This window comes from Coffea arabica, chromosome 7c (assembly GCF_036785885.1).
Source record: "Coffea arabica cultivar ET-39 chromosome 7c, Coffea Arabica ET-39 HiFi, whole genome shotgun sequence".
NCBI classification, from domain to species: Eukaryota; Viridiplantae; Streptophyta; class Magnoliopsida; order Gentianales; family Rubiaceae; genus Coffea; species Coffea arabica.
The window spans coordinates 4,017,760-4,031,813 of record NC_092322.1 but is presented as its reverse complement, the minus strand read 5'-3'; the positions used below and the strand labels follow the sequence as shown (position 1 = coordinate 4,031,813).

The 14,054-nt window shown below is 41.2% G+C and overlaps 3 protein-coding genes across 3 annotated transcripts; 1 reads left to right on the top strand and 2 right to left on the bottom strand.

Moving 5' to 3' along the window:
* Nucleotides 1-1,252: 1,252 nt before the first annotated feature.
* On the bottom strand, nt 1,253-2,742 carry LOC113698778 (mitogen-activated protein kinase kinase kinase 20-like). The gene has a single exon (XM_027218725.2). It carries the CDS (start codon nt 2,596-2,598, stop codon nt 1,528-1,530), a length of 1,071 nt encoding a protein of 356 aa, XP_027074526.1. The 5' UTR covers nt 2,599-2,742; the 3' UTR covers nt 1,253-1,527.
* A 6,528-nt stretch (nt 2,743-9,270) lies between these two features.
* LOC113698206 (protein RALF-like 34) lies at nt 9,271-9,944 on the bottom strand. Its single transcript, XM_072056854.1, has 2 exons — nt 9,811-9,944; nt 9,271-9,652 (listed from the first exon to the last, which is right to left on the bottom strand). Exons 1-2 carry the CDS (start codon nt 9,942-9,944, stop codon nt 9,271-9,273), a joined length of 516 nt encoding a protein of 171 aa, XP_071912955.1.
* Nucleotides 9,945-12,302: 2,358 nt separating this feature from the next.
* LOC113698927 (uncharacterized) lies at nt 12,303-13,502 on the top strand. The gene has a single exon (XM_027218905.1). It carries the CDS (start codon nt 12,303-12,305, stop codon nt 13,500-13,502), a length of 1,200 nt encoding a protein of 399 aa, XP_027074706.1.
* The last annotated feature ends 552 nt before the right edge of the window (nt 13,503-14,054 follow it).

Below are 14,054 nucleotides of genomic sequence, written 5' to 3'. Positions count from 1 at the left end.
AGGGGTAATAATAATGTTTATCGACAACCTATTATAATTTCAAAACCTTCCGCTTTCATATTTTCCCTGGCAATGACCGTATATCATTTTGAATGAAGCATCCTAGAATTATACTGTTTGTCTAGGCCTGTCAAATGGATGTAATGGATCGGGTTCTGCAATGTCCAGTTCAGGGCCAGTTAAAAAATATATAAAAATGTTGGGTTTAATCCATTTGTGTTTCAAAGTTTACAGCCCAAGATTGGCCCTTGTAAATGGGCTGGCCAAAGTTCGACAATTTCCTATTTAGAAATTTTCTTTTTTCATAAAATACAAAACATTAATTAAATAAAATCAAAGCTCAATATATTAAGAACAAGATTTATTATAATTACTTGTACACATTTCTTAAATAGTAGTAAATTTTTAAACAATGAGTAAACACTTGCATAAAAATTTTTTTCCATTAAACATATTGAAAGTTCACGTTCAACCCATTTTAATATTGACTCTATTTTTGAGCTCATACCCAGTCAAATCCATATACGACGCTAGCTCAGCCGGTTAATTATAGTGTCGATCTGGGTTGAAATTAAGATTAGATGGATTCTCGACTCCATTGACAGTCCTATATATATATATATATATCATCACTTTTCCACTGTTGTTTTTTTGATGCCCTACCCTGCATGATTTAGTAGTTGAACCTTGACACGCGGTGGGCTCCAATAATACATTCACCTACAACTCCAAGTGATTAAGCTTATAATTTCAACTATTCCTATCAGCAATTGATGCGAATATCTTTAACCCCAATCATACAGTGTAGAATAACACGCAACACACTGCCCTTGTGGATGTAAGCGGAAGCCATTTTTGCTGGCACCAAACTTTTTAGTGCTGTTAGTCTGATGGAGTGCTTGACCGAAAAAAGGTTGGTTTGATGAAGTTTAGGAACGAGCCTAGTGTTTCCCACCATCAACGGGGGAAGAACAAAAGACATCTCAATTTGCCGATGCAATTAATAGCAAGAAGTAACTATTTTAACCTAGCATGAGCCATTATGGAGGAGCATATCATTTTGTTGGGGTCTGCGTCTGGCTAGTGGCCAGGATTAATAAAAGTTGCAACTTGCGGAGGCAGAGTGATTGCGAAGCTACGCAGATTCTGGGCAAAATATCAATCACTTTAGCCCAATAAATCCAGATGTCCAGACACAACTGCAACTCTCGTTTTCCCAACAAGAAAAGAGAAGTTTGTAGCCGCAAGAATATTGATTCAAATAAATAAAGAAATTTTTTTAAAATGATTTCGAGTTTTAATCACTGTACACTCAGACGACTGACTCTCCAATCACAACCGTTAAATGAGGTCATAGCTCCAGGCAACTTGCCTGCTGTACATGAACCTTTCTACCAATTTTATGTACATCAAGATAACTGAAAAACAAACTAACCCAAGAAAGTTAAAGTTAGAAATGCCCGAAAATAAGATTAAAAAAAAAAAATCTTCAGGACTCTGAATCTGGCTTCGGTCAGCATATTTGCATCACCTGACGGTGATCCAATCATCAGAACCGAAGCACTCAAGTTGGTGGTCATTAACTAGTCCCTGGAGCCGCTTAGCCGGCGAATTGGACCATGACCCGTCAAATGTATTCAACTCTGGGCCGTCGACCCAAGACTGAGATTCCGGCGAGGATAAGGAGGTAATTGAGAATGTGAGCGACGACTGTTGCGACACCCAATCGGGGAAATCGAACGCGCTTCTAGGAGAGGTTGAAGGAACTTCTTTGAATGTAACAGTACCCCGATCATCATGATCACATACAAACGGATGATCCAAAAGCATCTCAGCCGTCCATCTCTCCTTCGGGTCCTTCACGAAGCACTTTCCAACAAAATCTTTTCCCTCCTCCGATAATTTCCCGGGAATCTCAGGCACCTCATCACCAACCCCAATTCTCATCAATAGCGCCGCAACGTCCGAGCACCTCCAAGCCGGAACTCCGGTAAACATCTCTGCCACCAAACAGCCAAGTGCCCATATGTCCGCCGGCGACGACTGATCACCTCCCGCTACCATCTCCGGCGACATATACAGAGGTGTACCCCTCAATTCACACCCCACCTTTTCCGCTGCATCTTTCTTCGCTAGCCCAAAATCACCAATCTTTACTGCCCCGTCTTGGCCTAAAAGAATATTTTGAAGCTTAATATCGCAATGAACAAAACCATTCTCGTGAACTCGTCTTAGCCCTCTTAATACACCCCTTGTATATCGCCGGACTTCATCTTCCGGCAACCGATGATCGCATGAATTGTTAAGCTTATCTGCTAAAGTCCCTCCAGAAGCATACTCCAAGAACACATTATACAATTTTTCGCCATTTTCAAAACTGTGACCATCCCCATAGCACTGGATTATCTCAGGGCAATCCTTGAATCCGTCAAGAACTTCCTTCTCGTTCAGCAATGAAGCAGAGGATGAAACTCCGCAGGACTTCACGGCCATCAGTTCGGGAATGTTATGACAGCTGCTCCGGCTGCTTCCGGGTTTTGCTAAACTCACAGTACCAAAGCTCCCATGACCAAGAATATCTCCGCGAACCCACTCCATTTTGGAGCGTCAGATGCGAGGTTGAATTCAAGCTGATAATTTTTAGCTTAGTCGTTAGAATTTGCGTTTGTAGTTTGGGATGCGGAAGTAGGAGGGAAAACAGAGAAGTGAGGAGGATGCAACAAGCAGCCTCAAACAGGGGACTCGTATATATAGGAAGGAATATCCCACAGTTGTAGTGGTGGTTGAATTAATTTTGACATATTTGGTGACGCATGAGCTCTTTTATTTTTCTTGCAAGACTCGTTAGTTGATGGATTACATACAAAAAGCACGTGATAGTCGAGGATATTTCTCTCCACAAAATAAGCGTACCGCCAACCCCAGCTCTGCCGAAATTTGAGAAACGTGGTTGAGATGGGCAACGGGAAATCACTGGGATCGTTCTCAATTAACCATAGCCCACACCGGTTCGATTGTGACGGTTTAGCCTCATTCCCAAATTATTTGTCCATCATCGCTTCATTTTTGTTATGATCAACGCAGCACGGATCATGTGCTATAGTATACGCCAATCCCGGCTCCAATTGTACTCTTTAATTATTATTTTTGTTTTTTGGAGGTAATTCTTTAATTCAAATTGCTTTTCTCCATTTCAGACTCAACAAAATTTTGCAATTCACGGATTGAAAAGAGGTAAGAGAGTTAAGTAAGAACATTTTGGCAATGATCACGACAGGACGATTATGCTCTTGTACCCTTGTTCTCGTCCGGTATTAGTGAACTTAAACTTGTTTGAGGATTAAAAAGGGCGAGAAATTGTTTTGTAAGGAATTAGGTTTAGAAGAGGAGAATATTCCGGAGGTGGAATATTCATTGATCGAAGGCGAGGGAGTAAATGGGAAGTCAAAATATAACAAAAAAGTAAGTAAAGACATAAGCGATGTCGTCACGATTTACTCGTGGTGGAGCATGGCATGTTGAGGAGGAGAGGGGGCAGATGAATGGCGGCTGATCGGGTCTAAACAGCGCAGAACAGGTTTCGAGTTTTTACCAGTCTTCGTCAGGTAGATTGGTACCACAAGCCACTTGCCAATCACCGCAACGTCATCGGTCAATCACTCCATTTGTTTTTCCGCCTTTGCGTAAAAAGATTACTACCACTCGATTTTTTTGTGAGTGAAAGAAAATGATTTGACCATTCCGTTAGTTACTTGACGTCTCGCCCTTACGCTGCTCTTGGTTAAAGTTCCGTAATCATGCCCAGATGATTTGAACTTGGTTTTTGACCTCTCCCCAACCTAAAAGGTTCAGCGTTGTTCACAGCTCACCGGAGAAAACGGGGCCAGCAAGAAACAAAAAGAAAGTTGAAGTTTGACGGCTGCTGGCTAGCTATTGCGAAACACGATTAGTCGTCCAGGTTGGCTCACAAATTTAAGTACAACTGAAGCACTACTATGTTGCTTTTAATTATTTATTATTTTTTACAAAAGGGTGAAAAGTAAACAGAGGACCTTGACATAAATGCGCACGCCATAGGAATCGAACGCTAGTTGTGTGTATTTAATTCAGCAGTGAATTACTGATTTGCTTTCATCTATAGGATTTCTGAATTTTTCTTTATTTCTTACGTAGTGGTGACTGGCGAGTGGGGTGGACTTGTTTTCTTGTTTATAAAAGCACAATGAAACGTTTATATCCAAGAATGAAGTGACAAGAAGAAAAGCTTTCATGTATAGTTTAGGTACTAGATATTAGCGGAAAACTTTTTTTTTTTTTTGAAGTTGTTGTAGAAAGATGCATTAATTATGCTGATTTGATGTGTAGGTGATTGAAAAATGTGTAATTTTGTTTTTTTAGAGAAAATTTGCATTGCAAACACGGCATGAGATATTCTGCATTCTACCACTTCAATTTGCGTTGCAAACTTTTTGTGGCTCTCTGCTGATTTGGGCAATATTTATGTTTTTTGTGTTTTTGTTTTAATTCTGAGAATGGGATAGGTTGCTTATCTTGAAAATAGCAATTAGACTGAGGAATGGAATTGTTCAGTATTCACACTAATTTTTGGAAGAATTTGCACGTGCTTATTTTCGTATGCACCTCGGCATCAAACTTTCTTCATCTCTCGCCTTCCCAACCGACAGCTGGAGAAAAAAAAACACCTTCCTTCATCTCTATCTCCTTCCTAACCGACACCTGCAAATCGCTTCATAAAATTAGAGAGGCGCCGGCTCCAAACGTCATTGCTCACCTAATTAATTTTCCTTTGCTTATACAAAATTTTCTTCAAAATAAAAAAACCCTAAATTGTTCAGCTGTCAATATCCTCCCGATCGTTTTGTAAGCACCATGCATCTTTTTGATATTGCCGGAGAATAGTATCCACCAGTGAGATGGAAATAAATCGGCAATTCAACGATGGCATAACTAATTTTGATGCCAACGATGCAAAGTAAGTAGGTCGCATTGTAGATTTGATTAAAGCCGCATTAAACCAGTGCCTTTCCCTGAATAAGGTCAGCTGGGAATTGCATTCACATTTGATAAATATCTGGAGCTGACTTTCGTTAGTTGCGTGCTCGATGGCTAAGCTGGACGAGTGTTTGGTAAGTGCAAACTAGCTGGTGAATGTCTTCGAGTCTAATAGTGAAAATCCTACTCTCTTAGAATTCAAGGAACTTCTTAGAAGGGCACCTGAAAGGTGTTTATAATTATGTCTAAGTTGGGCTGAAAATACTTGTTACGCCAAATACATGGAATTTATCGGCCACGAACGACATGAATGTATAAAAATCAACGGACAGCACCAAGAAAAAGGGGATAACGGTACGGTGCATGCTAATTAAGAAAAAGCACAAAACAACGGACAGCATCATCGCGTGATTTTGCTTAAACACGAAAAAACCACGAGGAAAGCCCTTGATCCGCTTCTTCCGTTCCGGTGACGGGAAGGAAAAGAAAAGCTGCCAAATTGTTACCAGACTATGCAGCTTACTTGGGCAGTTTGGTTGGATAGTCTGCGTTGGAATGGAGTGTTGAGTGCTACTAACTAACCAGAAATGCTGATTGACTAGTTGCATATGATGGGTTCAAAGCATGGATCATGTGAGGCGAGCGGGACCCACCACATGTTTAGAGACCTGTTCTTTCGTATGGGATGTTGATTTTGGCCACAGTTTCTTTTATCTAAACATACTCGAGCCTTCAGCTGAACCATGTTGGTTGGGACAGAATTCCTTGGCGTCGGTGGACGGTGATGGCTTATCATGAAGGCAAGGAATTAAGAAACTGTTTGAGTCCTTCCCAAGAGTCAGAATCAGCTGCCTACAAAAAAAAAAAAAAAAATTTTTTATTCACTTTAATAACCGCAGAATACGCCCCTTGCATGTCCTGATTGCATCCCACCATAGCGGGACCGATGTGATACATGCTTTTCATTACTACTTCGTACGTGGCCAATTCTGTAAAATATACTGTACTACTACTCTGTAAGTAAATTAACTGCAATCCGCGGAAACTAAGATTGGATTCTTTAAGATGATGAACGCAAAGAATTTCATAATTTATCACTATTTTTTTGGGGGGGGGGGGGTTAAGTTTTGGTCGAAACTCACAACCATTCATTAGAAAAATGTCGAACCTAGACAGTTGTCATTATTGTTAAAGATCAAGTGGCAAGATGTTCCATTTGGGTGCAAAAAAGAGAGGGGATGAGAAAGACAAAATGCCGATAACAAAGCCAATAAATGATAGCCCAACTAGAAATGCAAGTTGAAGCGCTGAAATCAGATGAAATGCAAGTGTTTTGGGGATGGATGCAGGGGAATCACGCCTTTTGGTCCGTAAAATGATGATGTTAGCCATCACATGTTGGCACGTTCTTACTTTTTACCCACCAGTCACCAGTCACTAGACTAGGTAACACACTCTCTCTCCCTGTCCCTGATGATAACTGATAAGTAGTTACTCTAATATTTTATGCGCGCGAGACCCGCGTTTTTTTTATGCTTTTGCAACTCTGTATCACGGCTCACGACCGGACCATTTTTTTTCCTTTCTTTTCTTTTTTTTTTAATAGGAATTTATAATTCATGTGGTCGGGTTTTTCGACTCTCAAACTTGCGCCAAAAATTTGTCGAGACCGGAGAGGGACGTTTTCGTTTTTGAGCGGCTAAAATTAGTTTGCAGAACCAAAGCACCACTCGCGTGCTCCTAACGATTCCTGCCTCACAAAAGTCACTTGACCTGCGATCTCTATCTATTCTACCGTTTTGCAACTTGCAGAACTCAAACGCTAAAAACTTAGAAAAATATAGTAGCAACTATCGTCTATTTATGTGAAAGTCATAGCAATTGCATACTGTCATTGATGACTTTTATATATATATATATATTACATGGTGCAATTAAATATATTAGCCATTGCTGAAGCTCCGAATCCATTCATTATCCGCAGCCGCCAAAGCTGCATCTCCTCTTTCCTTTTCTGGCGGACATATATATATATATAAAAGTAACTTTTTTAGTCAATTACATAAGCGATAGGGTTGCAGCTTCAGTGGATGGATGATCAGATCTTTCTTTCCAAAAAAAAAAAAAAAAAAAGTAAAAAATCTACGTAACCTAATTTCAGTTCCAATCCCAATTCTAAATCTACGTGAGATAGAACACAACAACGGTGCCCCTATAAAATTCTCACTTGGGATTTAATAATTTATTCGTTCTTTCATTCCATTGCTGCAGCCAAAAGAGAACAGGAAATCTCAATTTGCACGTTGGATGACCTCGGTCCTCGGCTGCCTCACTGTTGTTGTATAGTGTATTCAGCAGTATTGTGCTGTGTTTGAACTATTATAAGTACTATATATATATATTCTCTGAAGCTTCCTCATTTAGACCGACCAAGAACTATTATGCTTTGGAAAACTTTCCTCACCAGCGAAAATTATTGCAGCTGGCATCGAAAGCTGACCGACCGACTCCAGTGATAAAATACAGGATAGAGAAAAAAAAAAAAAACAAGTCATCGCTTCCATTTGCCAAATTTGCGTTTTACCGGCGTAAAAATTTCGTTACTCTAACAAAATTAGATGCATGCTACTACGTAATTTTCAAATTGAATTTGGAATTTACTTTTTATATTTGTGGCATTCATCGACACGTAGTCAGTCAGTGTTAAATTTATTTTTTTTTTTTAAAAAAAAAAGGAAATGAATTCTACAGTAATAGTGCACAAAAAATTCAATCCTAATAATATGTTGTGTCACCTAGTCACAATCGCAAGGGTTAGATGAGATTCAAACCAGTTACTTATTCAAAAAAAAAATGATAATAATAAATAAATAACACGTGCGGTGGACGGTCCAAATATATGCGAGAGGTGAGGAGCACGTGGTCTACCAACACGGTGCGGTCAGTAATGGCATACCGGTCAGTTTCTTGGAACGGAAAAGGATTTTACTTATATTATTAGCGGGTCCGGAGAAGGAGCTCACATGGATTGTGAGTGAGCCCATCAAGATATGGGCCACAGTGCAAGTGTTGTTAGTTCACGGGCCTCCTCCACTAATGGGGAAGCTGTAGGCTGTACCCATCAATTCGTCCGTCCTGTAGGCTATATCTTGCGCTTTAGCCCTTCTAACACACTTGTTGTCTTGCAGAGTCTCGTCAGTTTTTTTTTTTTTTTTTGGGCAACAACTTATATGAGACATGAAACTGCATAATTCTTCAAACAAATTGCAACATATAATTCTCGGTTCAGATTTAATTGCATGTTCTATCAATGAAATGGCCTTTCTATATGATTTGACTGATATGTTCAAAAATCGCAAGTTGTGGGACAAAGCCATTAACAGTGGCATTAATTTTTTCCTTTGCTTATTTTGGGGTACAAAAGAGAGAGCAGAATCCCTTTTTTTTTTTTTTTTTTCTTTTTTTCTTTTTGTGTGTGTGTGTGTGTGTGTGTGTGTGTGTGTGTGTGTGTAAGAGTCCTTCCCTCCTATTCGGCGGTAGTAACTGGTACGTACCCTTCTCCACAACTGAATGAATTGATGGTGGCAGCTGAGGGAACCAGGAAGGGTAGGTCAATTGGTGACCCCCCCCCCCCCTCCCCCAGCCATCAAGATGGTCATTTGGAAATTGGCCATGGTCCACATCGAAATATATAGGATGACCAAAAAAAAATTCACAAAGAATAAAAAAGATGATAATGTGGTATGAATCAATCAGCAGACAAAAAACTTTCTAGTGACCTAAAGATTCCATGCGGTCATGACTATGGGGTTGCAACTTTTTCACTTTGAAAGCTCAGGTTTCCTGAACTTGCAGTTTCCAGTTTATTGCCTGATTCCGCGAAAGATTAAAGTTAACAGGAAGGCAAATTGTATCCTACAGACGGCACCATATCTCTCTAATAACTGAGAGTCTAATTACTAACAACGAATTTGTTCCAGAATGCATGCAAAAATAAGCAGCGCTTGCAAGGATAAATTCATCAGCAGCTTACCCGCGAAAATGATCGTCTCTCCCTCTCAAGACTCAGCAAATTCTATCCAGTTTTAAATTAACAAATAATTTAAATTGAAGGCACGGATCAGAAAAATATAAAAGCACTCAAGAAAACAGGGGTGTGTGACGACAGTTTTCTAGACCAGAAAGCAAACGATAAGCAGACGCACAAATAAAAAGAAACCACCACGCAGACACAAGATGAAAGGCGAAGGGAATAGTTTATCTGCGGCAACGGGTGATGGCGGAGCAACCTCGGTTATAAGGGTGGACTGGGCCGCTGGCGAAATAGCAGTGATGGGTGTAGTAGGACCTGCCGGAGCGAGGGGGACAGGGGATCCTATTCGCCGACAGGGCCGCGTATGAAATGTAGTACCTCACTCTCCGCCAAAACAGCGATCTCCTGGAACTAGACACGGCATCGTCGTCCATTTCCATCTCGTCGTCATTGTCTCCGACTACATCATCCGCAGCGTCGTAGAGGGACATCATCGCCGCTGGCCAATCCGAGGAATCAGCTTTGAGCTGTAAAGTGGCAGCTTCCTCAGCTTGAGCTAAAACTCTATGAAGTACGAGTGACTTGGACGTGAGGATGAGGAGAAAACTGCAAGCCCAAAACCAAAGGTAGCAGCATTTGGAGCTCTCCATGGCCAAAGTTGGGTAGTTGAACTTTGAACGAACAATTTTCTATCTAGGAGGGAAGAGTGAATTCGGACTGTGTTTGGGCAGTACACTGTGTGGGAAGTAGGAGCAGCAAATTACGCTATTCCAGAGAAAAGGGGAAGGTCGTGTAGGGACAAGGAGTCACATGCCATCATCGCCATGCAGGCAGGTGCAGCAGCGGGTGACTCTGCGTCTGTGTTTTCGTGGGAGACTGCAGGCTGCGGGGTTGGCATACAGCTGTGAAGTCATCAATGAGTGTTGCTCTTTGGGCCACACTGCTGTCCACGACCACGCAATCATCAATTCAGGCCGCCATGTTTGGGTTGTCGGTAAGTGTGGGGCTTTCCTTCTTTTCTACCCCTCGATGATTACTGAAATTCACCTACAAGCCTGGGACTGCGGAAAGGCGTGCTTTTTGTTTAGCGTTTAGTCTACTGCTTATTCATTTTCACTTTTCTTTACTTATCTTTTTTTTTTAATTTTTATTTATTTTTAACAGGAAAACAATGAGATTTTATCTTATCTGTTATTACAAATTCTGTTTTTATCCTATCTGTTATTCTCTAGTACTTAGCCCGATTTTGGGTCTAATTTCCTTTCTTTTTTTTTTTTTTAGTGATTTGTTTGGCATGATGTTTGGTTCGAACTACTGAACATTGAAATTGCAAAATCCCCCACTCTTCGGGTAAACAGATTAACAGGCTAGCCTATTTTGCTTCAGAAAAGTGAGATAGAAAAAGGGTGAGCTAAAACTGCAAAAGGCAGCCAAAGGCTATGGATTTAATTCTTGCAAGCAGCTCATTGGGGATTCTCGAGCAGAGTTTGTCCATCTTAAGATTGTAAGTTTTGAGCTAATCGAGCTGAGTTTCGACTAAATTTTACCAAACTCGAGCTCGAGCTCGACGAGCCAGCAATTTTCGAGCTCGAGCTCGACTCGAATCAAGTTGAGCCGAGTTTGAGTTCGAAAAATATAAAAAAAATAATTATTTTATTTTTAAAAAAATAAATAAAATAATTTTTTTCTTAATAAATAATAAAATATTAAGGATATATACGTAATTTTACTATGAAAATAAAAAATAAAAAATATATATATAATATACATAATTTTATTATTAAATAAAAATAAAAAATATATATATATATACTCAAACTCGCGAGCCAGCTCGCGAGCTAACAAACTTAATATTTTGAACTTGAGCCGCTCGCGAGCGGCTCAATTCGTTTGCAGCCCTAGTCCATTCAGAAATAAAAAAAAAAGAAGATATAGGTAAATATCTGCAACGGAAAGTGATAAACAATTACGAATGTATTGGGATCCATGTTAGATTGGGATTAACCAGTCAAGTCCACGAGAGAATGCCTTCGATGAGCCCACTCCATTTTGTATCGGCCCAAACATAGTCTTTACCACGAGCTTTTGAGATTGAGACGGAGGAGAAAGCACCCAGTAGATAAAAGAGCAGTGCTAAGAATTCTTCTTCCCTTTTCCTTTTTTGGTGCATTAAAAAACTAATTAAACAGAGTTCAAACAATTCTTTATATACTCTTGAGCCTGGTTGTGAGGCTACTAGTCTCAGTTTCACTACAGCCTTAGTCTTGAGCGTTGGCTTCGTCTTTTTCTAAGAAGAAAAAAAAAAAGGTAGGGAAGCAAGTTAAGTAGTAGTAAATTTTTCAAAGTGCACATAAATGTCATAGAAAAACGAACGAGTTAATGCTAATCACATGGCACAGCCAAAGATGAGATGGAAGTTATGATCGGCCATTTTGGTGAAGAGGCCTTTATTATTATTATGGAGTATTATTTTCTACTCTTTTGAGTGTGGCCGAAATTGAAAACACTTTTTTGAGTATGAGAATGGCCACCCGGCTTGGGATGATCATAAATGGAATTCTTGAATGACCCCTCTTATCATAAGATTCATCTCGAGTTCCTTATGTTATCTCGGTTACCATGAACACCTTGTGGGCCGAAGTGGCCTAGGTCTCTGTCGTCATCCCGAAATGGATTGATGAAGTGACCCCCCACTGCCACCGCAACCTATGATTTGACAACTGACAAGCTGTGGATATGACATCTGACACACTGGCCGCCTAGAATGGTCAAGTCAAGGGATGTGCTGTCTTAATCCAATGTCTAGGGAACTGGACCTTATTGTCCTTCCCTCCAAATTGTCATCTATAAATAGCAGGATACCCCACTAAGAAGAGAGAGGGATCTCTGGTAACACAATCTTACTTTCCCTACACCTCTCTCAAATATCTCACCCCGGACTAACTTAATTTTCGGAGATAAACTGGGGAACTTACTCCCGTCTCTTAAAACTATTAAGCAGGTGATCCCGATGTGATGACCCCTTCGAGCAAGAACTCCATTGACCTTCGAGCCACCTCGTCAGGTCAAAAATAACCTCTTTAATTGGTGCCGTCTGTGGAAACGAAGACATCCGAGAACGAGGCCCACGCGTTCTAGGAGCAGAAAGGTTCTCACCATTGAGGTCGAGTCAAGTGCTCAGGTCCCAGAAAAAAATATGTCTGAGGGACAAGGGTCTCAAGGAGCTTAGCCGGCAAACGAAGAAGCCATGACTAAAATGGCCGAGTTTGTCGCTGAAAATCCAAGTATCTTTGAAGAATTGGAAAGACATTTCAAGAGACAAGGCAAAAAGAAGGTTGAATCTTCTAAAAGGAAGTCAGATAAGTCTCCCGAGGTTTCGTCCGATGAGGAATCCGATCGGAGATACTTGGCCAGGAGCTCGTCAAAGCGAGCCGTGTTTAGAACTATTTCTAAAATAGCTTCCCTCTCCAAGGCTTTCTCAAGGGGGCTATTAGGAAGACGAGTCGAGGAAGAGTCTTGGCACCATAGGAGGTCAGAAGTAGATTATATGAGGACTCCGCCTTTCACATATGATATCAATGAGAAAAGACTCCCTCCAAACTTTAAACTACCCATTATACCGAATTATGATGGCCGAGTTGATTCTAAAAATCATATTCACGCTTTCATCTCGGCTTTCCGACTATATTGCATTCCCGATCCAATTATCTATCGGACATTTCCGGTATTTCTCCAGGGAACTGCTCGAAAATGGTTTTGGGGATTAGAATTTAGGAGCATATCCAACCTGGGGGAACTAGTGAAGAGATTTCTCCACCGATTTGTATCCTCCAGACCTATGACCAGGACCTCGATTTATCTGCTGAATATACAACAAAATTCGGGAGAATCACTTCGGTCTTATGTACAAAGATTCCACGAGAAGAGTGTTCAGATACCTGATCTCAATGAGCAGGTAACAATAGCTGCTTTTACCCACGGGCTTGTTGCCGAGGTGTTCAACACCGGGATACACAAGAAGTATCCCTGCACGCTCCAGGAGCTCTGGTTGAAGGTCGAAAAAGGCATTCAAATCAAAGACCTCAACCGCATAAAGAAGGAGGTCCAAGCAGTCCGTTCGGGAAATGATTCCCGAAAGAAGAATGAAACTAGCCGAAATGAGGTCGGCATTGCTGGCAGCTTCCAAAGTCTCAGCCGAGATCGCCGGAGTGTGTTTGATAGGATAGTCAAGGGGAAGGCGCCTATTCCCGATTCCAAGCTGACTCCTCTAAACATCAGTCGATCTCGAGTGCTCTCTGTGATGGAGCAGAACAACTTTGGACGTGCTCCTCTGAAGATGTACGGAAACAGAGAGAAGAGGAATTCCAACCTCTACTGCCTGTATCACCGAAACATTGGGAACGAGACGAAAGACTATAACGATCTCAAAAGAGAGATAGAACACCTCATCAAATAGGAGCACCTGAAACAGTTCATCCGCCGAGATGAAAGTCATCAAATGGACGATCCTCGTCGTGATCAGTGCCGAGATAATCGTCGGGGGTCGAGGAGTAGCTGCCGACCCACTGAGAATCCTATGGAGGCGAGAAGGCCTCCCCGAGATGGGTTTTCAGGTCCTGGGTTAGGTTATGGGTCCCCCATTACTGGTGTCATCAACACCATTGCTGGAGGTCTGACGGGAGGAGATAGTCAAAACTCTCGGAAGAGGACCTACAGGCAAGCTAACCGGGGTCATGCTGTGCTAACCTCTTTCGAGCCGTCATCCCCACTTTCAAGGACGTCATCCCTGCTTCCGAACCGTCCTTGTCAACTTTGTCATAGTCAAAACTGGTTCTCCTTATAACATGTTAATTGGCCGACCTACGTTGAATGCTCTACGGGCGGTATATTCCACGTATCATTTGTCTGTGCTGTGCGAGAATGCTACCTCGCTACACTTCAAGCCGCATCTATTGTTGCCACACTTCAAAAGAAGGTCCAATATCCTCTCAATTGATTGTTTCGACCC

Coding starts and splice junctions, on each gene's coding strand:
- LOC113698206 (XM_072056854.1), bottom strand. CDS start 9,944: ATGCCAACCCCGCAGCCTGCAGTCTCCCACGAAAACACAGACGCAGAG. Junction 9,653..9,810: donor CCCCTTTTCTCTGGAATAGC/GTAATTTGCTGC, acceptor TTGGGCTTGCAG/TTTTCTCCTCATCCTCACGT.
- LOC113698778 (XM_027218725.2), bottom strand. CDS start 2,598: ATGGAGTGGGTTCGCGGAGATATTCTTGGTCATGGGAGCTTTGGTACT.
- LOC113698927 (XM_027218905.1), top strand. CDS start 12,303: ATGGCCGAGTTTGTCGCTGAAAATCCAAGTATCTTTGAAGAATTGGAA.